The sequence below is a fragment of the Teleopsis dalmanni genome, chromosome 1 (genome assembly GCF_002237135.1).
Source record: "Teleopsis dalmanni isolate 2A chromosome 1, ASM223713v2, whole genome shotgun sequence".
Classification (NCBI taxonomy): domain Eukaryota; kingdom Metazoa; phylum Arthropoda; class Insecta; order Diptera; family Diopsidae; genus Teleopsis; species Teleopsis dalmanni.
The window spans coordinates 62,559,914-62,581,358 of NC_051846.1; the positions used below are offsets into that span (position 1 = coordinate 62,559,914).

The 21,445-nt window shown below is 29.1% G+C and overlaps 1 protein-coding gene across 1 annotated transcript; it reads left to right on the forward strand.

The window, feature by feature from the left end:
• Nucleotides 1–360: 360 nt before the first annotated feature.
• Nucleotides 361–7,138, forward strand: LOC119682579 (solute carrier family 26 member 10-like). Its single transcript, XM_038096055.1, has 6 exons — nt 361–387; nt 1,637–1,965; nt 4,635–5,184; nt 5,251–5,994; nt 6,081–6,229; nt 6,374–7,138. The coding sequence occupies exons 1-6, from the start codon at nt 361–363 to the stop codon at nt 6,933–6,935; spliced, it is 2,361 nt and encodes a 786-aa protein (XP_037951983.1). The 3' UTR covers nt 6,936–7,138.
• The last annotated feature ends 14,307 nt before the right edge of the window (nt 7,139–21,445 follow it).

Sequence of the window (21,445 nt, forward strand, 5' to 3'; positions counted from 1 at the left end):
TTATAATTTTTTAAAAGTTTAAAAAACTTTTAAATTTTGTGAATTATTTAAATTTATTTTTCAAACATCTTAAAAACGCTAAATAAATTCTTTTATAATTTTGTTTAGTTCACATTAAAGCGAAATCACGAATATTAAATAACCAAATATTTACTTATCATTTATCACAATTAATTATTAAGATTGACAAATCACTACTAACGTCGTTATAAGTATAATTTTGACATACAAATTCGTTAAAATTGTCCAAATAAATAAAAATCTTTATCTTCAAAAAAAAAAAAAACTATGCTGCAGACGCGATTTACTGAGGGAAATAATTAACAAATAAAATTTCTTGAAAACGTCACATATTCGACGATGGATAATAAACTTTTACCGCCTGTGGTATGAATTCCCGAAATTATCTAAAGTGTATATTGTTTTAATATTTTATTGCAATATTTGCTGTACAATTCACATGCCTAAAATGGAAATTATTCCGTGCTCGTTATTAGATTCCATCGGCTCGATTGTGTCTTTCATTTAAGTTAATAAACCTGGTAACGCTAGTGATAAGCTTTTAGCGTGTTGTTAAATGTTTTATGTGTTGTATGTTATAGTGTAGTCGTATTTATAAGTGAGTTCTTTAAAACGTCACCATTCAAATAAGTGCTAAAATTTTCCTTAACAGTAACTATTTTTCTTATCATTTAATAGAAGTAATATGTACTTTTTAGTAATTCGTATTAATTTTAATTTATTTTTGATCGATACGTTTAAAAACTTCAACATTACTCATAGATAAGTTTTGATTGGTTAAAGTATTTTTCCAAAGTACCTTGGAAAGTTTAACATCGGATTATATTGAAATATTAGTTAATTAGCTAACTGCGTAAGTGCTGCATATATTATTGATTGATTGTGCAACATTATTTAAACATTAACAGAGTAGACCCACATATAAGCACGGTAGATACGTTCCATGTTATGTGGAGGTAAATTGTTTGATTTATTAAGATTATAAAAATATATTAGGTATTCACAAACTAAAGTAATTATTACATTTAAAATAACTAAATTTAATAAATAGGCTTAAGACGCCACCTGACTACAGTTCTTTACAAGAAATATATAGTATCAGTGTTATACGATCCTGTTCTATCGTGCTATGCGAAGACGTTCGCAATTTTTTCGGGATGTTTATATGAACCCGTATTATTGTGTCTGTTATATATGTTTTTTTTTAATTGAGTTCTATATATAATATATTTAAAACAAATATTTTATAGGAACTCAGTTTCTTATTTATGTAGTTTATAATATATAGAATTAAAACTTGCTATACATATAGATTCATTAGCTCTATTGTGGGAAACATTTCCCTAAACAATTTTGAATATATTTACAAACCCATTTATAACAGCATAATACCAATAAAAAAATTATATTAAATGTATAATAAATACAATCTTCATGTGTAATATATTGTTCTTATTAATTTATTAAAATTCTAGTTCATTTAATTTTTTATTTTCCTTATGCTAAAAAATTCCTTAGGCTGCTTTTGTATCTACTTGTATCGCTATTAAAATACGTAAATTAATATATAAAATACAAAAAATTCTTTATTATAATAATTTTTTTATATTTTCAGAAACCCTTACACTTAAAATACGTAAAGAAATTTACTCTAGAGCGTTTAAAACGTATAAGAGAACGCAATCTACTATCAAACAACGAAGCTGGCACTTCGAATGTAGCAAAACATAAAAGTACTCTAAACCTATCCACCTCCAAAGCGACTGAAACTCTTCAAAGGGTCTACCTATTTGAAACTGAAGACAAGTACAAACATATAAAGCCAAAAACACCCACGACATCTTTAAGGAACAAACAATTTCAAGATCATTTAAAACATCATCAATACACTGATGTTGTTGGAGAACAAATCGAATTAAAAAATATGGCAAATGATAATAATGAGTAAGTTAACATTTATACATTTTTTGCTAATATTTCAAATAATTCATTTATTAAAAGTAAAATATGTAGATAGTTGGAACCAATCCACACTGATAAGCTGGTGAACTGTGATTTCAACAAAAATGGTATTTCTTCCCTTTCTAGAATTTAATATACTAGAACCAACAATTGTAGTTAGATATCTTATCTTATTGATCTCCTTCTCTACTTTTTTGTACTCAGAAAACGTCACAAAAATATCTGCTACGATTTACATCAGTATTTTATTATGAGTTTAACCCAGATCAGTAGCGAGGCGTCAGCTTTTTGGCAAGGTGTTCACAATGTGATCAAAACAGAATTCCAACTATAACGTATTCCCTCTACTTCTAAGTTTTGTCCTTTCCACAAGCAAATAGCATACAAGACCAACAAAACAATTTATTTAAATGTTCGCAGCCTGTGATCCACTGGTTTTTATGGTAAATAACTATAGGAAAACGTCGACTTACCACAGATTTCGACATTTTTACATCAGGTACCAAATTCTTCATATCTGGAGTTGGTCTATTCATTTTATGAATTAAATTCTTTTTTTCAGAAGATCGTTTAAAAAATGATATTTAAATCAAATTTTTAATCACACATTTATCCATTTCTAAATATTATTTTTCATTTCAAATTTCTTTAATTTTTTTCTTTACTTTTATCATTTGCTAGTATAAAATTGCAATAATGACTTTGTTTTTGGTTTATTTCCAACCTCTACATAAGAGTAAGAAACTCTCATGCATTCATTTACTCTTTTACTTTGTAATTACTATGTGCGGTTTAGTTTTTTTACTGAACCATTTGACCATATAAAACGGTAACCGTGACTTTGATTGTATTTGCACGCTTTGTATGAACTTAGGGTTCAGTTTAGTCGAGTGAACCTCTCGTCAAATGTAAAGCGATTGTTGCTCAGTCACTTCTTTTCTCTTTTGTATTTACTTTGCATAACATTGGAGGTTCACTTTTTTTATTGAACCGCTTGCACGCATTAATTTATGAGTGATGATTATTTTACGTACATATTTTGCGGGGCTTGTTTTCTCTTTTATTTTTTTATTTGTTTGTATATTTTGTGTTTATTCAATATTGAACATAGTCCCAATGTGAATGTTATTTCTTTTGCTTGCTTTTTAAGCAGCGCGGTGCAGTTTTTATTCTGAACCTTAGTATATTTTAAGAGGAATGTGTTTTCTCTTTTATTAATTATAAGTAATGTTGGGTGTATCTAACATATGTATGTGTGATTTTGTTTGTATTGTACGTTTTATGTTTATGTTAATCTGTTTGGAAAAGCTATTATAAAAAATGTTAAGTAGCAAAACAGCGAGATTATTTATCTAATAAAAAAAAATATCTGAAAAGGAAGCTTTATTAAGGTTTTCAATGAACACTCTGAACCATTCGACGCCTCGCCTCTGACCCAGATATTCATTTAAATGATAAACCTGTAACTATCCTATTAATAAAAACTTCTTTATCGATGTCATTACCTAGCTATATAGGTTAGGTAGAAAGAAGGGCGAAAAATGCAAACGCAGGGTAATTGGGAATTAACGATACTAGTTAGTGATGTAGTCAAGTGCTTCACAGTTCTTTTGTGGGTTTTAATTAAAGTGTTAATCAATTGTCGTATTGACAACTAGCTTAGACTAGCAGATTTTTCAAAAATGTTTATAATCATTACTTCTTTTGATTTTACATATCACTTATTTTAAAATACATCGATTGAAAAGTACCCGTAAATGGAAAAGACGTGTGATTTAGATTTCGAACAGTTCTTTATCCAATATGTTTGAATCTTGTTATTAGGTATGAAATACAACATCATTCAAATATCCTCCACGACATACCTTTGCAATTTTCAGTGACTTTTCGGTACATAGTTATAATAGATCGACCATAAGCTCATGAGAGTTGGTCCATACCCACAAGAAACAGATTCCTTTGCATAACCACAATAAATAAATTCTATAGCAACAATTCGCTTGATCTTGACGACGAATTCATTTCACTAAAGTATAAAATTGTAGCTCAAAAAATTTTTGACATAAAAGCTTAAAAAGAAAATGTTGTATGACTTTCGGTTTGTGGCACCGTACTGTAGAAACCACTTATCTTCCATCACCATAGATTTAATTTGGGTTCAAAAACTAGTAATTATGTTGTTATAATGAACATTATTGACGGTTGCTGTTACGCCTTCTTCATGTTCATGGCGTCAATTTTTTACTCCTGCTTATAGCACTTACATGCAATAATATTCTATGCTTTTTATTACAATGTACTTCTAAGGGATCTTTATCTACTCAAGTACTGTAAATTTTCTCATAGTTGAATGTTTGTAGAACTTTGAATATTTCTTATAAATCATAATCTTAATCTTAAACAGTTCTCTTTAATACTTTTATCCCTTCACGTAGGTTACTAACAATTCCGTTACGTTTTCCTGTGTTGTATACATTGTATGTTTTTTTTTGCCCAATAAACATTGAGAATATTGATGAACTTTTATTTCGGATTGGGTTAATTGTTCAGTCAAATACATGCAACCTATTTACCTATACATTCCTTTGGAACATGCAAATTAATTTATTGGTTTTGAACCGAATTATAATATTTTTAAATATTTATTTCAGACAAACAAAACCACTCACACAACCAATCATATTACAAAAACCAAAAATACAACCAAAGTACGATGTGCATCGCGATGTACTCACACATGAAGTGGTCATCAAACAAACTGGCTATGGAGCACGTGATAAAAGCATACCATACGGCTTGAAACAATGCTGGCAAGGTTGGTCATTTTTAGCCATCTTTACAGGTGTTTTACCAATACTACAATGGCTACCGAAATACTCGTTAAAACGCGATTTATTAGGCGATTTAATAGCTGGGTTCACTGTTGCCGTAATGCATATACCACACGGTATGGCATATGGTTTATTAGCCGGTGTATCACCTGGAAATGGTTTATACATGGCTATATTTCCCAGCATTGTGTATATGATATTAGGTACCTCTAAACACATATCAATGGGTACATTTTCTGTTATAAGCATGATGACATTAAAAGTGGTACAAACGTATGCAACGGAAGAAAATGATGGAGTAACCGGCGCTGATGTGATAACACCAATAGAAATTGCTACATCATTAGCATTTACAGTAGGCATAGTGCATGTAAGTTAAAAAATAATATTTCATGCATAGAAGTTTATTTTTAATAACAATTTTTTTCTTCAATAGATAGTAATGGCATTTTTCCGTTTGGGTACATTATCTTCCCTACTCAGTGATCCACTCGTCAATGGTTTTACTACCGCTGCTGCGTGCCATGTTGTAGCAAGTCAATTAAAAGATGTGATTGGCGTTGTGTTACCGCGTCACAAGGGCGCTTTCAAAATTGTTAAAATGGTTGTTGATTTCTTTATCGCTACACCACACACAAATTTAGTTACACTGGGATTTTGCATTAGTATCATAGTTTTCATGAGCATATGTAATGAGTGCCTTAAACCTTGTTTGCGTAAACATTGCCGATTTCCGTTTCCCGCTGAATTGATCGCTGTTATTGGTGGTACACTTATTTCAAAGTTCTGTGATTTAAATGGTAATTACGATGTAAAGCTTGTCGGGCCAATACCTGTAGGATTACCGGAACCAACACTGCCACGTTGGGATCTCATACCGTTGGTTGCAACTGATTCGATAGCTATAGCGATAGTTAGTTACTCAATTATTATGTCAATGAGTCTTACTTTTGCAAAGAAACTTTCCTATGAAGTGCGACCGAATCAGGAATTATTTGCTTTGGGCATTAGTAACTTTGTTGGTGGCTGTTTTGCTTGCATACCAAATGCATGCTCCCTTTCTCGTTCTCTTATACAGGAACAAGCCGGGGGTGTTACACAATTGGCTTCATTAGTTTCGTCTGGCCTTATATTAATGACCATATTGTGGACAGGTCCATTTTTTGCAGTATTACCAAGGGTAAGTTCTCATTAATAATTTGTACAAATTTCTTTATATCTATATTTATATTTAAATATAAAACAAATTTACCATTGACTTTGCAGTGCGTTCTAGCAGGTGTTGTTATTGTAGCTCTTAAGCCCATGTTTATGCAAGCGAAAGAGCTGAAGAAGTTTTTCAAACAAGGCAAACTTGAGGTGTTAACTTGGCTTTGTACATTTTTTGCTGTAGTACTTATCGATATTGATATTGGGTAAGTGTTTTCAAGTGCACTTAAGTGTCTTATTGGATCTAATTAGAATACTTTATTGATATTAAAAATTAGAACACAAGCACTTACTAGAGTTTATATAATTCTGCATGAACGTAATAATTTTTGTTATTATTTCTCTTTCAGTTTACTTATCGGTGTCAGCATATCTTTACTCACCCTTTACATTAAAGGTCTAAAACCATATTCAGGATTATTGGGTATCATTCCTGAAGCTCCAGCGATTTATGTTGATATGCGCCTGCATCGTAACGCTGTTGATGTACCAGATACTAAAATATTTCGTTATACTGGGTCGCTTAACTTCGCTACTAACATGTTTTTCCGTCGCTCGTTATATGATGCACTCGGTTTAGATACTCAAAAAATAAGACGTGCTTCTTACATGCCCGTAGCGCAAAATGGCGATGTTGTTAATGGCGGAGGAAAAATTAGTACATTAGGTACCTTCCACTTCTTAATTTTGGATTTTTCTATGTTAGGACATGTCGATGTAGCTGGTTGCCATACACTCAGCGATATTATGAAGGAATTAAGTTTACGAGATGTACGCTTATTTTTGGCAAGTCCCGTAGATCGGGTATATGATACAATAGTACATAGCATGGCATTAGGTGAAGGACCATTTGAAATATTTCCTACGCTACACGATGCTGTGGAATATGCAAATGCTTTCCGCACTGTGTGAATAAATGCGGTTAATTAAGACTAAGAAATTGTTTTATATCAAAATGGTACTAAGAAATTGTTTCTATAGGCTAGTATATTTGCAATTTTAGTTACAAATATAACTAATAAAGGTGCATATAATGCATGACGTATCGGAACTTAATTTAGCCAATAGATTATTTGTTTAATTAAATTTTTATGTTCTTGAGTTGTTAAACAGTACATAATTTAATAAATTTAAGTATATTATTTTTAAAGCACTTAAAAATATGAACAAAATATCTAAAAGTCATAATGCAAGAATATAATAGTTACAATATTGTGTTATTTATAATAATTCCAAAATAAAATATATATTGTTACAATATGTATGAAAATGTCTGTGAATAGTAAATAATCATATGTTAATTTCTTTAATTTGTTTATAAAAGTTTATTTACAGAATTTAATATTTATGTATATATATGTAAATGTTTACGTATATATCTATTTTAATTTTAAATAATTTTGTAGTTACTATTTGTTATACTTATAATATAAAGTAATATATAAGTGCCTACGTTTTTGGCCTTTTTTAGGCTCCTATTAGAGAATTTAAGAAGTACGTTTTTCTTAAATGAAGTAATTAAAAAATGTGCTAAAAAGAAATTATTAATTACTTAAACTTCTTAATAATATTAAAATTTAATATAACATAGTACTTAATATGCAAAACAAAATGCATGAACTTGTATATAAGACATAACTACATATAATAAATTTATATCATAATTATTTTTTTAAAATGCTTTACAATGTGTACATTAAAAACATGTAGAAATGTTAAATGAATTCTATATATTAAATCACTTCAGAATGAAAGTTGTGAAAAGTTTTATAATATAATATGGAAAACAAAACAAAAAATTGTTTTAATTGCAAATGAAATAAGCCTGTTTGTTTTTACAAAAAAAGCCTGTGCTATACAATACATATAAAAAGAGAAACTCTATAGATCACTTAAATTGTAGATAATACAATTTAGTACGTTATTAATTCAATAATATACGTACAGTAGGAAGAATATATCCATATTAACATAATTAAAGGTACACCAAAAATAAAAAATTTATCAATTAACTAGCTACGTGCATTTCCACGTCTCGGTATGTGCCCTTACTACGTTATAAAAAAAATTAAATAATTCAGTCTAGACGTCCTCAAGTGATGCGCTTACTAACAAACAGAATATCATTTTATTTTAATTAAATAAAGTGGTAATAATTGAGACTACTTTCAGTTGACAGAAGTTCAATTCTTAGTACTATGACGACCAAAATTTTAGGTGTGATATTTATAGTGCACTACCAACTACACATCAAATAAAATATACTTTACATTACTATTATAAAGTAATATAAATCATTCTAAGAAAGGGGAAAAAAATAATATGAATAAATACTTGGTTATATTAACCTTAACGAGGGTTTTTGTATAAATACAAGAAAGTTCTACAGAGCCTCGTCACTCGCATGAAACTCATCCGCTACGATAGGTGACCTCAAACGCCTAGCTTATATTAAATTGCTGTGTCAATCAATCTAATTGAATAACTCTCTTAAATGCGAAACGGTTCTTTGTGAAACTATTATTAAACGCAGGAGTTTAGCAGTTAGTAAATACGACACCATTTCGAGACCCTAATTAAACTGGACTAATAGAGCTAAGAATATAATTGCCTGAGAAGTTCGTTCTGCTTCTAACTAAAGCTGGGCAACTAACATACAGAAGAAACTTTCTTTTCTTTATCTCTTAAATTTCTACAATATTCATGGAAGGAAACTTCCAACTTTGGAGTGTGTTGTATTATAGACTGGCATCAAACAACTGACGTTTGACAATGACGAGTATATCTTCTAAACAGTTCTTTAAAAATGTTTAAATAGTGGTGATATTCCATCTGTCTGCACCAAATTAAGTTTTATATCTTGTCTCTCTATTTAAGTGGTTAAGCTTCAGGACCCATATTAGGAGTACCGTGAAAAGGGTGCTGTATCATTAAGAGCTGATGGATAATCGTGAGCAATTTTTTATGTTAGTATCAATAGTTTGTAGTCCTCTAGATGACCGAGTATATTTCTTTCATTATTTTGACTACTTAAGTAAACAGTTAAGTTAGCTAGAATGATTTTTAAAAACTATCTATAGCTAAATTTTTCAAATCTTTTTTATGGTATGAATAGTTTTCTATTAACTACTAGAAAGAATTTGGCAATTCAAAGTGACGATAAAATACAGTTTTGGAAAAAAGTGATCACCTTCTCGTATAGATCTATTTCGGTCTTTCAAAATAGTATAGCGGCGATACTTAAAGATTTCGATTCTACCTGTCATATCAAATCAAATTTTTTTGTGAGTTGTTTGGAAAAAAATTTTAGAAAATTATAAAACTTAATTTAAGTGTAGATATCACAGTTAGATAATATAAATCCTCTTCCTACCCTTTTAAACAGGACAAGTTCGCACGGATAGTAGTGCGAACCCGTACAAATCGTCAGTTTTGAGTTGGAACTCAAAATAAGTATGTTTTAAACTACCACTATCATCTAGAAACTTCAATCATATATCACAGACTACTACCATAAAGTTTAGACTCACACTATCACTTTAAGGTGTTATTATTGAATTAAGTTTGCTGGAGTTAGAGTTACGAAGGCTTTAAAGAATCTAACTTATTTAATCATAATTATAAATAATTCTAGAATTTGGGAAGAACATGACACATTAAACAATTACATTTAATAACACAGTTTAGTCAGCTTAAATTTGTGGTTTTCAAATTAAAATTTCTAATTATGCGGCTGATTTTAATAAAAATTGCCATGCAAATAATTGAACATATTTTGGTCTAAAGTATCTAAATAGAGTTTTTTGAAACAGACAAAATAGTTGACTCAAGTCAATTTACTTCGTCAGTGTCACACAACAATTTTCTTAATACAAAATTTTAGTAAACATCCGAGACCACAACAAAATTTGAACCTTAATTACCCGCAAAGCATTCCCACATTTGTGAAAAAATTTTTTAAATTATTTACTAAAAAATTAACAAATGCGATGTTAATTTTTTATTTTTGTATCTTGAATTAAATAAAATAATTGTTTTCAAATATGAAAAAGTCGCAAAATATTTTTGGATTTCGTTTTCTGTGGCAAAGCATGTGTGAACTCATCTGTTAAATTTTAGTGGGAAAAATGACAGCAATTTGATGTCTAATTGAATGCCAACAGGTACAATACGAGAGTATATATACGAGGGCTATTTCGTAAGTTAGAACCAAATTGGAATAGGAATAGAAATAAACATGGTACCAGCTCCCAACGGAGCGGAGCACTGCGACCATGGTTGATTTTTTGTGCTGCAGCAGACCCTAACCGAATAGAAGACATTCAGCCTTCCGAATGAAAGTCACAATGTCGGACATTGAGGACCTCCGATTGTCAGAAGGGGAGAGAAGTTTTCGACCAAGTGACCTTTCTCTGGTCCAGATTAAGGCTAGACAGCCACATAGAATATGATAAGAAATCTCATCTACTTTTAAGCAGAGTCGAGAATCTTTCTCTTTAGACAGATCCATTTTGTTAAGGTGATAATCCAGTCCATTATTTATTTAACCCGTTAAATATCCCACCAACTGCCTCAACTCTGTTCTGCTGAAGAAGTATACCTTACTATAACTGTAGGGATGAACCAGCTCTTTAGCCACACGGTTACTTGGAATGTCGCGCCAGTAGTGACTTTTTTCGGCTGACAACCAAGTCAAATACAAATACAAAAGTTAAAAATAAAAGTGACAATTAGTAATGAATCACCAAAACAAAGCAAGCTTTTGGGCATTGCCAAAAAACTTTCTATCATTGGTCTTTACAGATATATGAAAGATTTATTTGCTCGGATCGCTGGTTCAAAAAGTTCGAGCGTGGTCATTGTTTTCTCAACAACGAATTTTATCATGGTCGTCCAAGATCGGCTATTGTACCAGAAACAACTATGCAGTGCTAGAATTGAGTGAGATGGATCGGCATCTGACATAACTGGGAGATAGAGGCATCCCTGGGGCCAGCATACATTCAATATTGATTGTATGATAATGAGTTGAATTCCTCATCATCGATCAAAAGAAGACATATGTTGATTGCTGCAAGAAAATGTTACAAAAATACCGCCGAGGTAGCTCAAAACACATGTAGGACTTTGAGATAGATGACGAATTATGGATCTACGAGTATGAGCTGGACACAAAACAGTAATCTACTGTTTAGGTTTTCAAAGTGTGCAGAAACGAACAAAAGTTATATGCAGAGGGAGCAATTCCTAGTAAAAGATATTATGTTTCTTCAGAAAAACCGTAATATTCAATATGCAACTGTAATACTTAAATAACATCGAATGGTCAATTCTAAGTGGTATACAACCGTTTTGTTTGCCGGAAGTCTTCAGAAAATTGAGGAAAACCAACAGTCGAAGAAAGGTTATGCTCTACCACGGCAATGCGAACTTTCACACATTAGCTCAAACAAAAGATTTTCTGAGCACTCAAAATATCGATTTGATGGGTCATCCGCCTTACAGTACCCAATAATTTCTTCTTGTTTCCAAACCTGCTCGAACATACCGTTAAAACATTCAAAACTCTTACTTTGGAGATATCATCTTTGGAGTGGCAAAATTGTTTCGAAAATTAGTTCGAATGCAAAAGTGTATCAAAAAACAATAAAACCTTTTGACTGATTTACGACTGTGTTTTCATTGTTTGACGCAAGACTTAAAAGGCAGTCCTCGTATAAACAAATCTTAAAAAGTCAAAAAGTCATATGTGAGTCTGCTGTTATCTGTTTAGGCAGTTCCAAAGCTGTCAGATCAAAAGTAATTTTCATATCTATGAAATATATTCTTCATTTAACTTTTTAAACATTGCCAGACTTCTAAAAAAAATATTTCAAAAATACGTTAAAATTTATTCAATGCAGTTACTATAGAATTATTAAACACCCCTCGTATGTAAGCTTATAAAAAGCCTATGGAGTGTGTTGCGAAGAAAAGTGTTTCGAAATTTTATTTTCAAAATTTAAATGCACTTGACCTTAGATTCTAATTTAAACAAAGGCGAATGACTGAAGTTTTTGTTTTGGTAAATTTAACATTAAATATTTAATATTTTTTCGAAATTAAGTGACAACAATTTACTAAAAATTGCTAAAAACTCACTTATATATTATTAACTTAAATATTTACAAAAACATATTTTGTAAGGTCGTCAAAGAAGAAAGGAGTAATTTACACCTACGACTTAAAATAAATATTTGTAAGCATAAATATTTTTACTTTTCAAAGTTCTTAAAGAAACCTACCTATTGTTTCAATTATTTTACATATTATTAGTTATTATTGTTTTAATAATAAACTATTTACATGTTTTATTTTAATTTTAACACTGTTTTTATATTTAAATTCTTATATTTCATTTATTTTATAATTCAAATTGAACATTTTTTTATAGAGGGTGCTTCATCGTAACGTCTCTTAAAATTTGGTGATGATTCCTTGCCCTATTATAAAGGCAGGATATTCGATATTCTAAAAAGCAGAGATACAGTAAAACCCCGCTTAACGCGTAGGATACGTTCCAACAATATAGAGCGTAATGCGAAACAACGCTGTATTAAATTTATTAATCATGTTTTTTTAATAATAATAAAAAAATCAAATATATATTTTTTACAAAAACAAAAACAATGTAAACGAATATATATAAAAATAAATATGTTAAAATTCTAAGTCAGTCAGAATATTCAGGGTATTCTGTGTTTCCAGTTTTCTACTTTTTTGGCAAGAAGGGATCTAATGTACTTTTGCGTTCTGTTAGAAGTTGTTGATAAGTGGATAAAGCAGCTATAACACCCCGTCTTGATTTTAAACTCTTGTCAAAATATTGGATCATTTTGTACAAATTGATTCATAATTTTAGTTGTAGTGGTCTTTACAAGCGCTTTTTTTTGTTCTTCTACGAAATCACTACTATCAATATTTTCCACATTTACCTCATTTAAACCGGCTTGTTTCGTTAATTCTACTACTTCATCCATATTAACAGATCGTCCAATGTCTTCGCTCTTACTTTAATCTGGCCAAATGTTCTTCCATACTCGTTTAAAAGATCTTCCTGTTATCTCATTCATTCCATTCTAGCATTTATGACATTGTAGTTTTTCTCTTATTGATAATAAGTTAATACTACTTGAGCCAAATGAGAACAGAAGTCCAATTGAGCCCGCCAAATACGAAGATATATTGCATAGGTACATACGGAACACATTCCCTTCCTTCTTTTGAACGAACATAACGAGTTTCTTTCAACGTCGATATTAATTAAGAGTGAATTTGATATAGTGAATTTGATGAATTTTTAATAAGAATAGTCATAATGCTTTCTTTGTCAAGAATGCCAAGATAGATATCTATAAAAACTAACTTCCTGACTTTTGATATTCCGACTGAACTTCTGAACATTGTAGAATAATAGAATAATTAGAATAATATAGAATAATTAACTTCAAATCAAAGAAGAGCATAGTCAGCATAGTGTACTTTTCGGAAAGCGTAATTTGTTTATTTTAATTTTTTTTTCGATGTACTGGGCTCTTTCGGTTAATGTCCAGCTCATATTGAAAACAATTTTTTTCACTACGAGGTATAATAACTGATATGTCAAATTGTGTGCCTTTTCAGCTTTTGATCAAAATTCGATAGGCAATGTTTTCTGGTCCCCCACTTTCCGCCTTCATGCCCCTTTTGGGGGCACCAAGGACCTGAGGACACCTGAATAAATTAACGACATATGAGTTTGAATTTTTTTTATTAAATTGGATACTAGTAAAATATAACAAACGGGTTATTATTAATCAAAATTGGTTATATGATGATAAATAGGTGATAACTATGAAAGTAAAAGTTGTCTAACTCTCTTTTTTGACAATAACAAATATACAAAGATGTGTTTAACTAACCCGATTGTAATGCAAATTAAAAGATCTATAACACATTTATAAAGTAGCATTTGAAGACCTGTACTAAATTTGGTGTTATGCTTCCATACATTACGAAGATAATTAAAATAAAAATGTCACATTTAATATTAACAGTTATGTTACCTATCATTTTCAATAAATGTTTATTCAAGTATTTATAGAAAAGTACATACTAGTATAAAGTGATTGTATAAAGCATGTTTCTGAAATTGGGAATATAATTTTTTTTGATAACGTTAAAATTCTTCAAACTTAATTGAAATGTTATTTAATATCGGTTTGGCTCCTTACTCTGGATTTATTATTTATTTGAGCAGTAAATCAAATATATTTAATATAGTTTTTGAAAAATTGAACTTGTTTTTAATGTACAATTCCAAAGAAGTTGACTTATTTTGTGATCATATTCATATATCTATAATGAAGTTTTGTTTTAGTTAGTTAGTCAACGTCTTCCAACATGGAAAAAATATAGGGCATGTATGTTAAATGTTTAAGCTATATTAGAAGAATAATATTCATCGTAGAAAAAAGTCAGATTTGTATTTTTAAGGCTTTCGTCTGTGGTGCGATCATTACAAATAAACTCGTCTTAACAACGATAGAGCCCAGAATTGTAAAAATTTGTGCGAAACACTACTGAGGTGTATAAAGAGTACTGTAAAATTACGACAGAAAGAAAAAGTGATACAGAATTGTTTATAGATTACAGAAATCCAAAAATAACACTACTAGTACTATGGTAATATCGACTTTATAAGGATCGAAAAGGTAAGAGATGACTGAACGCACCTGCTCAAGTAAAATACGAATGAATGGCCTGACGTAGGACGAAAAAGATATACTCAAAATGGCTGATTCTATTAAAAAAATTTACTGGCGTCAAATTGGAATTAGCTCTGGAATTACTCTGCATTTGCATAAGTATTGTGATATCAATTATTAAAATATTCAGTCCATAAAATCTCATACTCATGTTCTTGTTATCCATAAAATCTCATACATGATTTCTTTCTCAAACAATCCTATGACTCTAATGAATAGATTCTTCTTTTTTTACTCATCATCACTTCTTGCGGTTAGGCTGTTGATATTTTTAGCAGATGATATTCTCTACCTCAGAGAGAAGGTCGATGAAGCGTTGTTAGTTTCAAATAAGGTAAAGAAAGAAGGTATGAAATCTTATCGCACTACTGCTCCTAAGACAATTAGTAGTTTACTTCCTCTGCATAGCTTTATTGCTTCGAGCTTAACTCTGTTAATGTCTTAAAAGCTTTCGTTAGCTGAAGCTTTCAAAGTTTCACCAGCTGTTAACTTGTTGAACGGACAAGAAAAAAACAAAGAAAAATGCAAAATATTGTCAAATTGTTTACAATAAAATAACAACAACAACAACCACAGGCCTGGCTTCGATGTTAATCCGCTAACCACAAACGAATTTAATTGAAAGTTTTACAATGTAAAGAAAAGGAGCTTTTGTGTTTACTTTCGCGCTTGTTTACGAAAGATGAACAAAGACTGCCTTTGTTGGCTTAACTTATAAAAAACCCCGAGTCAAAAGTGTTCCCAGCGTCAGTTTCCATAGAGCGTTTGTTGTGTGCGGTTAAAATCGAGCTTCCCGTAAAATTCATTGTTAACATTTTACTTTGAGCTCAGTTTGTTGCTGTTTTACGTTATTTGCTGAAATTTGGCTTAAACGAGTTTATTTATTTCTTCGTTTTGTTAGCTTTGTTTAGTCTTGTGCGAAATCTTTGAATGAAAAGTTACATGACGCGCGGGTAAGAAACCAAAATTATTGAAAGAAATAAAATAATAAAATAATTTCACGGAAACATAAAATGAATTTAAATCTTCGAAATCAACTATTTAAAGAATTTTTATTAAGTGATTTAGTGTTTGAAAAATATTAATTTGGGACTACATTAATAAATTTAAACTATGAACAAATAAAATAATTTAAATAAAAATTTTTTATGTTAAATAAGTAAAAAAATTACGCAATTTTGTAAGGCAAACATTTAAGTTAAAGGAAAATATTCAGTTAATATCAAAACATTGGTGCATTCGCTGCTTAGCCGCAATATAAAACATACAGTGGTGGCAAGAAAAATAGTAACGATTTATGTGGTTATTTTATGTAGATTTTATTATTGCATTAAAATCATTAAATCTACTGTTTGGTAGAATGTATAAACAATATAAATAAACAATATAAATAAAAAATATTTAACCTTCATTAGATTTTATATTATGCAAACTTGAAAATATATTTAAGTAGTTTAGTATGGATAGTTTTAGTTTTCTAAAAAACTGATAAAAAAAGCAAAAAAAAATTAGATAGTAATTAATAATTTTCAATAACCAATTTAGAGTAATACAGATTTATTCAAATAAAAAATTAACTATTAAACATAATATTATTTGAATGTCTGTATTAAAAATCTAAAAGAGATAAAATCCCTATAAATAAAATTAATAAGAAAAAATGTTTGAAAAATTTCTTCTTACACTTAATTTTCGTAGTTATTTAAAAATAATAAATTCCCTAATGTATAATTTCCATTAATTCTTAACATAATTAGAGAGATTTGTAGTTTTAATTATTGCACTGGCTCGCTTTTTTATGAAGTATTACTTCGATGAGTCTATTACAAAAGCAACCGTCCTATAGACCTGTGTCCTATAAGCTTCCGCCCTATATACACGCGTCTTATATATCCACACACTATATATCCACGCTTATGTATCCACGCCCTATATACCCACGGCCTATGTATCCACTCCCTATATAGCCATGCCCTATATACCCACGCCCCATATATCCGCGTTCTCTTGACTGCGCCCAGAATAAAATCAAAAAAACAGCAGCTGTGTGTTGTTATTAATAACGCAGAACATAATTATAAGATGTAATATAATTATATATAAATTTTATGTTATGCATAAAGTCTTCTTTGTGTGTAGTCCTCTTCACATCCTGCTTACATTGTTATTAGTGATTTCCGTATTTTATGCGTGTCCTATTAGTAAACTCCAGCTCATCAATATTTGTACTTCTATTAGTTTTATTAACCTTACATGACAGCGCTGAATTAAATGGATTATTATTTTTTAGATTTGAGTTTCTCAGTTTGTCAGATAATTTAACTGCTGCACCTAGCTTCTATCCTTTCATATCATCACCGGTTTTATTGTTTACATCATGAAAATAATTTTCTATATATTTTTCTTAATCAGAAGCCAGATGAACTCGGTTAATGGCAATTTTTGGTCCTTTCAAGTCAACGCTGATATATATTAAGTATATATCACATAAACATATCACTAAAGACAATAGTTATTATCTACCTTTCATATCATCGTCCATAGGTGTGTAATCGTTTATTCAGAATCAATTCTTTGATAAATCAACCCTTTGACTGTTCTCTTCTTAGAACAGTTTAAGGCGTACTGTAATATGAAATAACCCAAGTAACTCTAACAGTTTTATATTTTCTTCCACAATATAGTAATATGAATAAATATTTATTTCGACTTTTTAGGTAAATTTTCATAGATATTTGTAGAAATGGATAACACTTTTTGTAGAAAATCAAATTCAAAATAAAGCATAATAAAAAATAATACGAACAGGTAGCATATATTTTGTAAGCAAGTGCTTTATTCCAGTACTATATGTTATCAACTGTTCGAAAGGTATGAAAGGAAATTGTTTATTTAGAGATTTTTTGTCTAATATTATTATATAAATTCCTTGATCCTTTGGTGAAGTTCACAATGCGGTGATATTTCCATTTCTTCGCTACAAAAGCATAAATAGGTTTTAATATTGTGTAGCTGATTTCTTGTTCTGATATAAACAAGAAAGATGTTGTTAACATTTAGTTTAATATTCATACCCGTTTCAATTTAATAACTTTAATAAAAATATTTTTGCACTTCGAATCTATGTAACGTAATCAAAATATTTTTTTATAAAATTATTATTTCTCTAAGAAGTTACAGATCCCAGTTACATTAATGGCGAAACTATATGTACATCGATCATTGTGAAAATTTTTTGAAACTCTGCACTTATATGAGAAGCATTATAATCATTCATTTAATACCAAATTAATGATTTCAAAAAATGGAATGAAGTATTGGTGAAATAGATTCCGTAGTTCTATGGGAGGTACATTATATATTCCCTCGATAAAATTATTTTGAAATGTTGTTGAAATAATATGAAAAAATATTGTCGTTTTAGTTATTTAACAAAGATATTTAAATTTAATTTAATTTTCTAAGGCACTGTTTTCTTTATTGACTTTATTCTTGTAAAATTTAGTATGAAATAATAAGACCATCACAAAGTCATTAGAATTGAAAAAATTGAACCATAGGGTTTTTAATACTTACGTTCCTCTGTAAACTTGACACAGTTTGATGCATAGTATTACAATTTAGATAGTCTAATTTTGTTCGATCGGTGATATTCTCTGATAAAAATTGATGTGACCGCAGGCTATTACCTCTGAATCAACTATAATAGATTATTTTTATTTGTTTATTTGTAAGTTAACATTAAAGTTAATTTTAAAGTTAACTAAGAATATGGAACTGGATTACTTGGTCCCTCACCGAAGGATTATTGTTAATTTCTGTTTTGAAATGAAAATAACGTACTTGAATTGTACAGAATTGATACTTCCAGTGCAAAAAGATTTTAGCCTAACCCATAAACCATTACGTTACATAACTTCCATTAATAACAGTAGTTAGTTTGATTCAGATGTCAATTACAGGAAATGGAATATTTTCTAATATTAGACAGAAAATGGATATATGGAATATTCTTCTGCAAATAATATTTTTAAGATGATATGGAATTGATATAAGAGAAAGGAAAAAAATATTTTACAAAATTTCAGATTAATTGATATATAAACTAAAAATTTTTTATATTTTCTGGTTTTATCAGCAAAAGTGTGAAGACACGTTAAATAAATATTTCAGTGATATTTAATTGGCTGCAAATTGAAGCTAGGAAATTGATGAATTCTTTTAAGATATTGTAGCTTTTAACTAACTATATATTTGTATTGACTATTTATTTTATTTGACACTATCTATTCAATTTTACTTCTATCTTCTATAACACTATCTAAAATTTAACACTATTCAATTTAAATTTATATTTATCAATAATTTATTGTTAAGTTAAATTGTTGATTTATTGTTAAATAATACTCTTTTCAAAAATTATTTTATTTTTTAAAAGATTTTATTTGAATCAATATTTTAACTATATTCTATAGTCATCTTCAGGGTACTCTTCAGAGTACATGTAATCATTAAAAAAACAAAACCAAATTTTAACTATTGTACAATTTCCGAATTTAAAAAACAAAATTAATTATTGATTAATTATTTTTATTTAAATTTAAAATCATTCTTTTTTGATTTTTGGACAAACAATATATTTCCAGATTTATATTGTTTAAATCAGAAACACCATATATCTAGAAAACTAATAAATTCAAGATTAAAGACATTTAAATAAAAAAGTGAAACTCATAAGATTTTACATACATTACAACAATGATCAGAAATACATTTATTGTGTTGTATATCTCAACATAGATAGTGTCAAAAATCAAGTCAACATATTCCAAGTCACAGAAAACTTCTTCATTAGTGAAAAAAAATATATATAATAGTCGGTGAGCTTGGAAATGTCGAAAAAATGAATAAATTAGATTTGATATATAATTCAGTTGTCTATTTTATTTACTTTATTCTTATAAAAGTGTGAATATACAAGTCAAGTATGGCTTTCGGGCAGTTGGCAAATGAACACTGACTCTGAGATTCAAATTTGGCAGGGCACGAATTTAAACCTTGATACTTGCAGTCTTATAAAAACTATTTACGAATAATTAAATATAAGAAAATACTCCAAGGCCACTGGTGATAGGGATTTGGCAATTCTGAAAATAGTCGTATGGTCACCCAAAAATTCAATTAAATGAAAATAATTAAAAACTATTGTTGTTGCAATTTACTACTGTTCGCAACCTCGCTACCAAATAAAATAGTCACTTGCGTCATAACTGATCCTAACTTATAACTTATTGTAAAATTTTGTGAAAAATTTTAAGACTTAATAATAGTGCCTTGTGGGGCTTATATCTTTCTTCCCTCTTTAACTTTGATATATGTTGCTAAAATTTCGTTGGTCTAATATTGTTAGTTAAGTCGTTAATAATCTCAGATAAAAATCAACTATAAGTTATTAAGTAAATTATATTAGAAATTATGTATTGAAGCATATGATCAGTTCCTGCAGAAACCACAAATCGATACTTATACCATATAAAGCTCTGTCTATCTCTCTCTCGCTTTGTCTCTTCGCTAATGCAGTAGCATAGCACCGGAAAGTTAAAAACAAGTTTTTGTTGTTATTTATTTTTATTAACAGTAAACACGAACCAAGCCTCCTTGTCAAAATAATAAAAATATAAATAATAGTAAGAAGAAATAATAGTATTAAAACTACATTAAATAAACTTAATTTTGAATTCAAGTATAAAACACAAAAATCAAAAAAAAAATAAATAAATAAACAAATAAAAATAATAATAAATGCATTGCAAAATATTTATTATTTGTAAAATAAACAAGGAAAACAGCAAATTCAATGCACACAAAATGCAGTTTTAAGTGCAAATATTTTTTTTAAACATTTTTCCATTAATTTAATTTTTTTATAATTTTTTTATTTAAGCCAATAAATATAAAAGCTTGGGAAGTTTTGGCAAAATCGCAAAAAAAAAAAAAAAATTAAATAAATTCAGCAAGTTCATTAATTGTAAATTTGCGGTTGTTGTTGTTGTTGTTATTGCCGTTTTTCGTTTGACATTTGCAAAGAAAAAGCCGCCAAAATTGGTCGCCTAACGAAAACTTCATTTGTACTGAACGATTACAAGGTGAGTAGTGCTAGGCTAAGGCAAAAAATCGAAAGTGTTTTTTTTATTTACACTTTGAATAATAAACTATTATTTTTATTTTTTACCTTCTAATTTAATACCTATTATTTTAATTTATTATCATATATAAATAGCATAAGTCAGACTATCTAAACCAGCGTCTATGCACATGTGCATAAACACTTTTTTTTTTTTTGAATTATGAGTCAATTAAGCTTATGCACCTTTACTTTTATTATTATTTAACATTTAATTTGCTTATTAATCATAAAAACAAATTATGTTTTTGTTACTGAGAATTTAAATTAAATTTTTTACTTAATTTTTTATACATTTTTGATTGAATGACATACATATGGGTTGAGATCAGTGGCGCAAACAAAGGGAGAGCATTTAAGGAAGAACTTTTGAAAACGAATTCAAAGTTCATATTAAAACACTTAATTGAAAAGAATTGAAATTTAAAAAGGTTCCGAAGTATTTAAAGAAA